This window comes from Elaeis guineensis, chromosome 12, assembly GCF_000442705.2.
Source record: "Elaeis guineensis isolate ETL-2024a chromosome 12, EG11, whole genome shotgun sequence".
NCBI classification, from domain to species: Eukaryota; Viridiplantae; Streptophyta; class Magnoliopsida; order Arecales; family Arecaceae; genus Elaeis; species Elaeis guineensis.
Window position 1 is genome coordinate 80,484,166 of NC_026004.2, and position 11,010 is coordinate 80,495,175.

The following is an 11,010-nucleotide window of genomic DNA, read 5'->3' on the forward strand; positions in this document are numbered from 1 at the left end:
ATCGAAAAGATAATTATAATTCTGCTGTTTTGCCATATTTGTTATCTGATGCTACATCGTCCCTATTTTAGCCTCGGTATCTTTTTCTTTACAGAACTTGGATTCTAGAAATCATACAGCTTTGCAATGCTTAATTTATATTTTAACCCTTGAGAATTAGTTACCTTATTTATTATCTTTTTTAGTCATAATCAGGATGTTTTGTCCATGATTTCTTAGTTGGTGGAAGTGTCATGTTGTTCATTTTTGCCTGTGAAAAACTGTATTAAGGAGCTCGTTTGTCACTTATTTTTGCTTTTTCCCCGCTTCTGGAACCCTAGAACCTTCTCATAAACCCATGAACCCATGAACTTGAAGATGACCATCTCATGGTAACCCCTCTTGCATCCATGCTATTTCATATTTCTGTGATATACCCCCACAATGTGCACCATTGCATCTTCCTATTAAAATTTATGTAATCTAATCTCTAGTAAAATCGTGAATTTATTAAGTGGGTTGTTTGGTTCTCTCGTCTTTTGGCTTGGTGATCCAAACGGTAGGCATGGGCATGTTTATCCCAAAAAAAAAAAAAAAAAAAAAAGGCTTGAGCATGAAAGGAATCATAGAGTCGAATCTTGCAATGTGTGTGCAACATCGGTTTTGATATTTTTTAGATCCGGTGCCAAATGAAAAAATGAAGCCTTCTTTATTAAAACTTAACAGAATACTTGACCAAGGCCCGAGGCCTTCTTTATTTCCTGATCCATCGAATACTGTCCCATCATGACAACCCTATCTTATTCGAACAAGTAAAAAAGCCTGAGAAAAAAAAAAAATATGTGGCTTCTAGTTCCTACTTGTCTATATATATATATATATAAATAATTTCACTAAGATCATCGTACAATGATCAAAAAATGATCAACTGTTAAGATTATTCTGCAATATGAACAGGGCATGAACGGTTTTCATTAGAATGACAGTTGAGATTAATTTGATCAAAGATTACTCATTTTTTTTATGCACTATTCTCTTGTTTATGCAATGGATACTACTTGATCAGGGCCTGGAGCGGTCGCCCACTTCCACCTGCCCCAGGCCGGCCCTGTTTGTGTGTGTGTTGCACCCTTGCTCCCCTTTTCTAGCTTAGCTTGCAACATCAGCCAGGTCCTCTCTAAAACAAGCAGGAATAATACATTGGTGCTCAATCTCTTATTTGGTAATTAATATTTAATATATTGTTTGACGAGTTCTCTGCATAAATTGGGATGGTTCACCAATATTTTTGCAAGCTGGCAAATGACACGCAACAGGCTTAGAGCAACTTCTCGTTTAGTCCTCACCGCGCATGGAAACGAATCTTTGAAATAATAAGCTTTTGTTATCGACTCTCACTGAAGGCGGCGCGTTTTGCATGGTGGCAGCGGCGCCCCGCAGAGCCCCAGATTTCCGGCGAACCCCTCCGCCGGCAGCCGGGCGGTGTGCCTCGGAATCCTCCCGCTGAGGCGGTTCCCCCTCACATCGAACACTGTCAGCCCATCCAAGTCCATCACCCCCTCCGGTATCCCTCCCCAGAGCCCGTCCCCGGCCAATCCCAGCACCTTCAGCGCCTCCATCCTCCCCATCGTCGCCGGGATCCTTCCCCCCAGCCCCGGGTTCTCCGACACCACCAGCCGCTCCACCGCGTCCATCGCCGGCAGCTCCCCTATGTCCTCGTCCAACCCTCCAGTGAACCGGTTCCTCGACACGTCCAACGTTCTGTAGTGCCCCAAGGGGTCCTGCGTCCCCTTCGCCAGCACCGGTCGGAGTTTCCCATAGAGCTCGTTACCATGGAGGTCGAGATCCATCAGCATCGTCAGGTTCTTGAACTCCTCCGGAATCCTCGACCTGAGCCCGTTGTTGGAGATGTTCAAAAAAGAGAGCCCCTTCATGCCGCCGATCCACCGTGGCAGCTCGCCGGTTAAGTTGTTGCTCGAGAGGTCCAGGATCGAGATCGAGGATGCCAACGATAGCCAGTCGGGGAGCGGGCCGGCGATGCCGGTGCCGGCGAGCATGAGCTTGAAGAGATTCGTTCTGGCCAGCCAGCTTGGTGGGCCCCCTGATTGGAGAAACAGAGGATTGAAGGAGAGATCCAGAGCCTGGAGGTTGCGTAGCTTGGAGAGCTCCGGTGGAATTGGGCCCGATAGGTGGTTCCTCGAGAGGTCCAGCGTCATGAGTCTGACGAGATTTCCAAAGCTGGAGGGGATTTTTCCGGTGAATCTGTTGCTGGAGAAGAAGACGTCGGTGAGCGTGGCGAGACTGCCGATCGCCGCCGGCAATTCTCCGGTGAGGTGATTGTTCTCCAGTATTAAGCGCTGGATTCTTGGAAGGGCTCCAATGGAGGCTGGCAGATTCCCGCTGAGGCCGTTGTCCGACATCTGGCAGAATCGGAGAGAGGCCATCCCGGAGATGGATGAGGGAATGCCGCCGGTTAGATGGTTGTGGTTCAGGTAGAGAACCATGAGGTTGCTGAGATTGCCGATGGACTCCGGAATGCGGCCGGAGATACGGTTCTCGGAGAGGTCGAGATGGGTGAGCTTCCGAAGCATTCCGATCTTCTCCGGGATGGAGCCGGTGAGGCTGTTGCCGTGGAGGTCGAGCTTCTCCAATGCCGTCAGCCGCCCGATGGTCGCGGGGATCGCCCCCGAGAGCTGGTTTTCCGACAATGCCAGCTCGGCGAGAGCTCGGGATGCAAAGACGGACGGGGGGATGGCGGCGGAGAGGCGGTTGGAGCTGAGGAAGAGCCACCGGAGGCGGCGGAGGCCGGTGAAGGAGTCAGGGATGGGGCCGGTGAGGTCGTTGAAGTGGAGGAGGAGGAATTGAAGGTGGGAGAGGCGGCCGAGGGAGGAGGGGATGGGGCCGGAGAGTTGCTTGAGGTTGCTGAGGTCGAGGAGGCGGAGGGCGGAGAGGTTGCCGAGGGCCGGGGAGAGAACGCCGGCGACGGAGGCGTCGGAGACGAAGTCGGGGCCGGAGGAGAGGCCCGGGCGGGAGAGGTTGGCGACGCGGCCGGAGGCGGGATCGCAGGCCACGCCGGCCCAGGAGGAGCAGCAGTCGGCGGCGGCGTCCCAGGTGCGGAGGAGGCCCGACGGGTCGGCGGTGACACCGGACTTGAAGGCGAGCAGCGCTGCCCGGTCCGTTGGGTGACAGGCATCCGACCGCCCCAGAAAGGTAGCAGACAAGAGGAGGATGGAGAGGAAGTGGTGGAGGCGGCGATTGTTGCTATCTCTGGGACTAGCCATAGCCATAGAGGAAGAATTCATCAATCTATCTTTCGGTAAGAAGAGAGGTAGATAATGTCAAATAGGATAAAAGGTTTTAGTCCATGAGTGGCAGTGAACGAAGAGAGTGAAGGTTCTCAAGGCTGTCCTGAAGTGAAGTTGGGATGAGTTCTACCAACCCAACAAGATAAGAGTTTCTGGATTGAAATCTTGGAGGTGCATAGCAGAGGCCAATGATAGAGGCAACTGGATGACGTAATTTTCTTTGTTTTTTTTTTTTTTTTAATATTACGTTTTGGGAGTCGTGGAGGTTGTGATGGTGGGTGTCAGTGCGAAGGAGTGGAGAAAGCCCGGCGGCAAAGGAGGCGTGAAAGCGGGAGCTGAGGGCGCTCGGATGGACAACGCCGCTTTCCAGGGACCAGTTGTAAAAGCTTCTGGGCCCTCCGGGGTTTGATGCATAACGGTAGAAGTGGTGCTGAGTGCTGATTCTAATTGGCCTCGCCTCTAGTGTGTCGAGTTTTTTTTTTTTTTTCTTTTTGAAACAAGAAGGGGTGTTTCGGTTTAAACGGGAGGGAGATTGCCGCCTTTTTGTTCCGCGTAGTTTGCAAGGTTGTGTCGCGCACCACCAAGCGGTGGAGCCCGCCGGAAAGCAGAACATAGCCGGATAGTTCTCTAGCCCTGGAAGCTCAGATCTTAGGGCACTCTCTCTCATCAGCACCTATATCCTACATGCGGCCTCCCCTCGGGTCTCTCTGCCATTGAGAGATCCAATGTCCGCATCAAGCATATGCCGGCCTTAGATCCCTTTGCCTTGGACATCCTGCTGCTGCGTGATCACAAATCACCACATCACCAGGTTTTGCTGTCCATCATGCAATACAGGTACGTTTGGATCTATTCGTTCTTTAGCAGCGGTCTTCACCATTGTGGGTTTCTCCAAGTGGTCAGACCGAAAAGGGGCATCATCTTTGCCTCACAAACACCGACAGCACCGGCTCGTGGCCTTCCTCCTCCTTTAGAGGGTCAACACCGGTCAAAAGACGAGCACCACGGCACTGGCCCACGGCCTTCTTCTTTCTTCGATGTCCTTGGTTCCAGCAGCTTTTTAGCGATGACCCCAAAAAGGTAAGCCAGCAAGGAGAGATCCACCGGCGAGCCTTGTGCCGTTGGCGTTCGCCCTTGGCCTCCACCTCCAGGATGCCATCGACAAGCCCTCTCATCGCGACCATCCCCACAATTAGCGCTTGGACGCAAGCCCTCATAAAGGAACTAGTGGAATCTGGATCAGATCATATTGTAGCAGAGATCAGATCAGATCAGATGCCGCCTAACCCAGAACCGGATTGAATGATGAGTCAGTTGCCACATTAATTGTTACGTCAACTTCAACGGCAACTTCATCTGCCACATTAGTGCCCTGTCACTAGTTCTGTCATGTTAGTTTCAACCTACAGCATCATCTTTTATGTTAGTGCCATAGCAGCAGTAGAAGCCCACCCATGCCTAATTTCAACATGATAATTCCATTTTTTGGCATCTGTTCCTGTAAATTCCACCTTACAATAGATTTCTCTATTATTCATTCAGGTTTCTATTTTTGCCACAATAATGTCTGTCAATAAGGCCCATTCTGGGATTTTCATGCTCTTTGGGATCGTGTCTTAAATGGATCCAATTATGTTCTTTGGTCTCAAGCCATACGTGCCTTTCTCGAAAACAAGAAGTTGTGGCAATTTGTTACTGGTCATGATGTTAAATGGCCTACCAAGCTGGATGATGAGGATGATGCTAAATATTCTAATCAACTTGAAGGCAAAAATTGTAAAAACCATTAGACGCATTGCTCAAAAATACCCCTCTTCCATCTATCTATGGGGAATTTGGCAACTATGAGAGTGCTAAAGAGATTTGGGATATGCTGTAAAGAAGGTATGTTACTACCGATTTTGCTCATAGATATCAGCTTTGAGGTCATCTTCATTATCTGCTTCAAAAGCCTATTCAAATTAGTTGAGATTTTTATGCTTAGATGCATTCTCTTTGGGATGAGTTAGCTCTTTCTGAATTAATATGGGACACTGCTGCTGATGCACAAAAGTTCCACACTTATCCGAATGAGAATTGATTAATTCAGTTTTTGATGTCTCTTAGAGATGAATTTAAGGTTTTTGAGGAAAACTCATCTTGGCTCTTTCAGGTCTCAATGTATAGATGTTGCAATGGTTACTTCTTTGGCATCATCCTCTACGACTTGTGCTCCTATCCCCACCATTATTGCTAGAACAGCTTCTGGTTCTGCAGCCTGTTTTGCTTCTTCTATATTATAGAAATGTTGCTGCTGCAAATTATCCGGGCATCACGTTTCAAAGAATCACAAACTAACTCATAACAATGCTCAAGCTCATAGAGGTACTCAGGTCAAGTCTTATCGGTCTAGAAAATCTCCTTGTTCTTCATGCACCACTATTACTATTGTTGCTAGTGTCATTGAGGATTCTTCTCTGTTGAGCGCTCTCTCTTTAAGTGACTTACAAGACTTTTAAACTTGGCATAACATTCTTCTTTCTTGCTAGCCACTTCAGATACAACTACTTGGTTTTTTGATGCTACCTTCTATAGTCATATGACTTCCGATTTAACTTTTCCAAAATTCTTGTATCACACTTTACCTATCATTCATTCTACTGATGGATCCTTTATGCCTATTAGTGATGTAGGTCATGCTTCAACTCTTGACTCATGTCTTCCTCGTATATATCTTATTCATAAACTTACTCTAAATCTTTTATCCAATTGTCAGCTGTGTGACATGGGTATTGAATGACATTTTTCTCTTAATAGTTGTTGTTGCTCGGATGTAGCAACCCAAGAGAAGAAAAAATTAGATTTTTAAAAAATTATTTGAAGTACTTGCACCCAATAACAAATTGAAAAATATTTATACCATGCTAAAATAAAATTAAATGAGTAGCAGAAAATAAAAAGCAAAGACAGACACACGATCACAAACATAAATAATTTTTACATAAGATTAACCAAAACTTAATTATATGAGAATAAAATAAATATGCACATCATAATGAGTAATAGAATAATGCACAAGACGAGCAAATACAAACAATATAAACACCATAAATTTATGGTAGTTCATTGTATCAAATCCAGCATCTATGTCCACTTTCTAAGTCTCTCTACTTGTGAATTCTACTATAATCCTTTTGACTATAGCATGATTATTTTGCTGGACCTACAATCAAGTCCAGTTGATTTTTTCAGGCTTACCAACTAAAATCTTATACTGCATATTTTCATAGATTTACAATCAACTCAATTGGTTTTTTCTAGGGCTCATCAACCAAAATCCTACACCATCCAATTTCGGGCTTAAACAAGCCTCAATTCCAAAAGTTTTTTTAAAGAAACTTATTAAAAAATAATAAAATAATTGAGTATAGGAAAAAATGAGCCAATGCTCAAGAAAATGGAACCCATTGAAATCGAATGGATCTTGAAGGATTTTTTGTTGGTTGCCGTACAATCAAATCTCTCAACTCTTCCCTATCTCTCTTTCTTAATTATATTCAATACACTCAACGAGAACTAAAGTTTTTCTATTTTTCAATCTTTTCTTCTTGCTTTTTAATTGAATTTCAAGTCTTAAATAGCCTTAGAATTAGCTTAAGCAAATGTACTAGCCATTGTGGAAGTCAAAATAGCCGTTATGTTGTCAGAATGTTTGAGTCGGCTCATCTAAACTCTGAGTCGACTAACTCTGGGTTGGATCAGATAGCTTAAGTCTATTAAGAAAAAATTATGGCTCATTTTTTCTATTTGCTTGAGTTTGGGTCAGCTCAAATTTTATCTTAATCAGCTCAAAGATGTCCAAATTCTTCCAAATATATCAAAGATGACTCATGAAACTTAAGATCAATTCATGACTTCCAACTTTATTGTCTTCAAAATTTGACATCCCAAACTTATATTTCTTGGTCTCAATACTTTCAAAATACTTCAAAAATTTTTTCAATATTGAGATTACTTCTTCTAGGCTTCCCCATTCCTCTTTAAACTTTTAATCTCATTGTTCCATTGACTTATAATTTCCAACTTGACTTTCTTTATAGTATGCCATCCCAAACATATAATTCATCTTGAAAAATGTTTTGGCTTGACTTCTTTGAGAGGATTTCTTTCTTAATTTAATGTATCTTTATGAGCATACTTAACTTCATTTTCTTCATAATGTAACCTTCCAAACTTGTATAATTTATCTTAAAAACTCTTTTGGCTTGACTTCTTTAAGCGGATTTCTTTGTCAACTTAATATACCTTTATGAGCACCTAAGAAACCATATAATTATTTTTGAAATATATAATTAGTACCATTTATACTCAATATTTTATTATGATCAAAATCAATTCTTGGATCAACAATCTCTTCCTTTTTGATGATGATAAAATTTTGAGTATATGCACAATAAAGTATAATATGTTTCTAAGAATTATACATCATTAATTTATGAATACATGAAGTAATCAAAATAAATGCTTTGAAAATATATTTTATGAAAACATATAATCCATAAAAGATTTATTTAATTTATCTTTAATATATATTTAATCAATCATATACTCAATTATACTTCACTAAATTTCTCTTCCTTTTTGATATTATCAAAAAGCTTCATTTTCAAAATCATCAAAGTTAAGACTGTATCAATCAAATTTTTAGATCAATTTTAGAATTGAGGTATATAATCACAAAGAACCAAAATTAGAGTACTAAATTATTTCAATATAAATAAATTATATCACTTTTAGCTCAAAAGATAATTTTCATTAAAAATTATTCAAAAGATAATCTTTTTTTCATAAATAATCTCTCCCCTTTCTTCAAAATGCATTAAAAGATTTAGAAAAGTTAATCTAATTCCACTCAAGATTTCATAATATAATTAATTCTTAAAGCTTAAGGATGCAAACATGCAAGATTAGATTTAGAACTTAATCTTCCCCTTTTTGCCAAAATATTAATGCATGAGAGCACAAGGCATTAAAGATCAAATTCAAAGCATATAAAGTAACAAAACACTTTGGATTCAAAAAATTTCACCTTTTTTCTTTACTATCTCTTCCCTTTTTCATTAAATTAAGATAATTTAGAATCAAATGATTTGGTGCTGAAAATATTCAAATTATGGGACATGATATATCAAGAAAATTATTTCTTTTTCAATCAAATTTTAGAATAATTGATGCAATCATGAAAGATAAAATTTAGAGCATTAAATGTTACAAAATATTTTGAATTTAAATATATATTTTTTTAAAAAAATTAGCCTTTACATAATCTTAGGATATCGAGCAAAAATTATTTCATTATTCCTACTTTTTCTCAAAAAATCTATTTGCTCATTATTTTTCAAAGTTTTACAAAATGAATCATATTAACATTAAGAACAATAAATATGAGATTTGAAATTTAATCAAGTCAAAAATTATAATAGTAATTATAAAAGAAAATCAAACAAATAGCAATCTTTAAATTTTACAAGGTATATCAAATTCAAATTTCATATGAAACTATTGAAGAATTTTTATTTTTCATCACTAATTATTATATTTTTTACTATTTTTTGAAATGTATTTCATCTCTTTCTTTTGTCATTACATAAGTAGAACCAAAAGTTATAATAAAGAAAAATGAAATAGAACTAAACACAAAATAATATTAATGATAAACATGATCATCATTATATAGCAAGATTTCAGAATAATATATAAAAGAGACAATCAATGATAAATAGTACATAAGACTCAAATATTATTTACTCTTTTTAATTGTTCCTTTCATATTCAATTGATGTAAAAGTACAATCATAGCAAATGAATCAGTATAAATTCTAAAACATTCAAGATTAATTTATATTACTCCCCCTTTTATTTGCAATAAAAGCACTGATCAAAAAATTTAGTAAATTGTAATGGCATAAACACAATCAAGATTAAGAATTAAAAAAAAATTGAAAGAATTTTGGAAGACTCTTCCTTTCTTATATAGAAAAAGCCATATATTTGAAATATCTTGAGAATTTCAGAAATTTTTTTTTGCTTTATCTCTTTCTCCCTTCTGTGAGTAAACTTATATATTTCTTAATTTCTTATTCTCTATTTTAACAACATAAAAGGGAATATTGAAATCATACTAGAGAAAAATATTGAAACACATAATAAGGATAAATTATTAACAAGCAGAAATAACTAGATGATAATTTAAGCATACATAACTTCATTCATAAGTAACTAAAATATTCATATTTTAGTCCATAAGATAGACAAACGAACATTTTTTACATATTTTAGTTTAACTTGGTTTATATTTCAAAATACAATTAACAAAATTAGAAGATCATATTTTAAAATTTTTTTGAGATTTTATATAAATAAAATTAAAACAAATTTGAAAATGAGTTTCAGCAAATGCAAAGATAATACAATATGTATCATCGTAGATTCATCAAAATCAATCTGTTTAAGTAAACTATTTTCAACAAATATATAATGAATGATTTCAATGATTTTGTTTTTATCAAATAGTATCATTTTTTTTATCATATGTCCTAAGCATCCATTGATAGGATGTTATATCATTTTTGATGCATGGGATGCTTAGCATATCTGTAAAATATTTATTTTTTAAATTTTGCTACCAAAGCTTTTTAGATCCTTTGAAGTTAGTTACAAAGGTTCCTTTTGGAATCTAAATTTATTTCACTTTAGTATTTTCATATTTAAACATATTATAATCAGTAGATTTATGTCCCACTTTATTATATTTAAAATATTTAATAATATACCTTTCAAATATGGGTTTTACAAAATATATTTTTCAAAAAGTTTTGTTTAGTTGAAGTATTAAATTCTAGTCTAACTTTATCAAAAATAATTTTTTATTTTTCTAAGAGCATTTGACTAGCGCAAAAGCAAAGTCTAGGCTCAAAATCAGAAAAGAAAAAAAAAAGAATTTGATGGGAAGAAGACTCTTCTATATCCAAATTTCTTCGATGGGAATCCAAGTCCGAAGAGGACTCTAGTGCCTGTTGGGAATAGTGTCCCAAAGCCAATCATCAGCCTGTTGACGGTTGTGCTCTTTTCTGTATTAGTATATGAATCATAAATAAATAAAAGTTATTTTGATATTTTTCATCACAAATTGTTTCATCTTCTAATGAACTCCTGTATTATGGTGAAGTCCTTAGGACTATTTAGACTCGACAAAGGAGGATTTGTCGTTTAGTCCTTAAACCTGTTCGCGATCAAATGATATGTTGTTACCAAGGACAACAACGTTTATCAAGCATAGGTCGTTGTGTGCCATATGGGTTGGTTGTCCTCTTAACCAAGGAGTGTGGAGACACTGATATGGCATACAGGTGAGATGTAAGGGTACATCTGCACTGAACGTGACCGACTCCGGAGCTTTTTCTACTGTCAAGATTTGCTCCGATGGGATATAGGTATAATTGTCCCTCCGACCTGAGACCGCCACGGTGACTTGCAAGCAACTCACTGCACTTAGGCACTGGACTATCTGAATTTCTAATTCAGTGACAGAAGGCTGCTGGGTGTAGTCAAGTACTTGACTTATCAGTGCGTGTGTCAAGATGGGATTGACCACTCCAGTTCAGGAGCTATGTACAGTCGTGTTTCAATTTAGCAAAATCTTGATCAGGGTAGTCCTAGTGAGGAGTCATAAGACTGTTTGAGTTGA

At 38.7% G+C, this 11,010-nt stretch overlaps 1 protein-coding gene across 1 annotated transcript; it reads right to left on the reverse strand.

The window, feature by feature from the left end:
* Window positions 1-954: 954 nt before the first annotated feature.
* On the reverse strand, window positions 955-3,260 carry LOC105033337 (uncharacterized). Its single transcript, XM_010908098.4, has one exon. The coding sequence runs from the start codon at window positions 3,258-3,260 to the stop codon at window positions 1,374-1,376; it is 1,887 nt and encodes a 628-aa protein (XP_010906400.2). The 3' UTR covers window positions 955-1,373.
* Between the last annotated feature and the right edge of the window lie 7,750 nt (window positions 3,261-11,010).

Coding starts and splice junctions, on each gene's coding strand:
- LOC105033337 (XM_010908098.4), bottom strand. CDS start 3,260: ATGGCTAGTCCCAGAGATAGCAACAATCGCCGCCTCCACCACTTCCTC.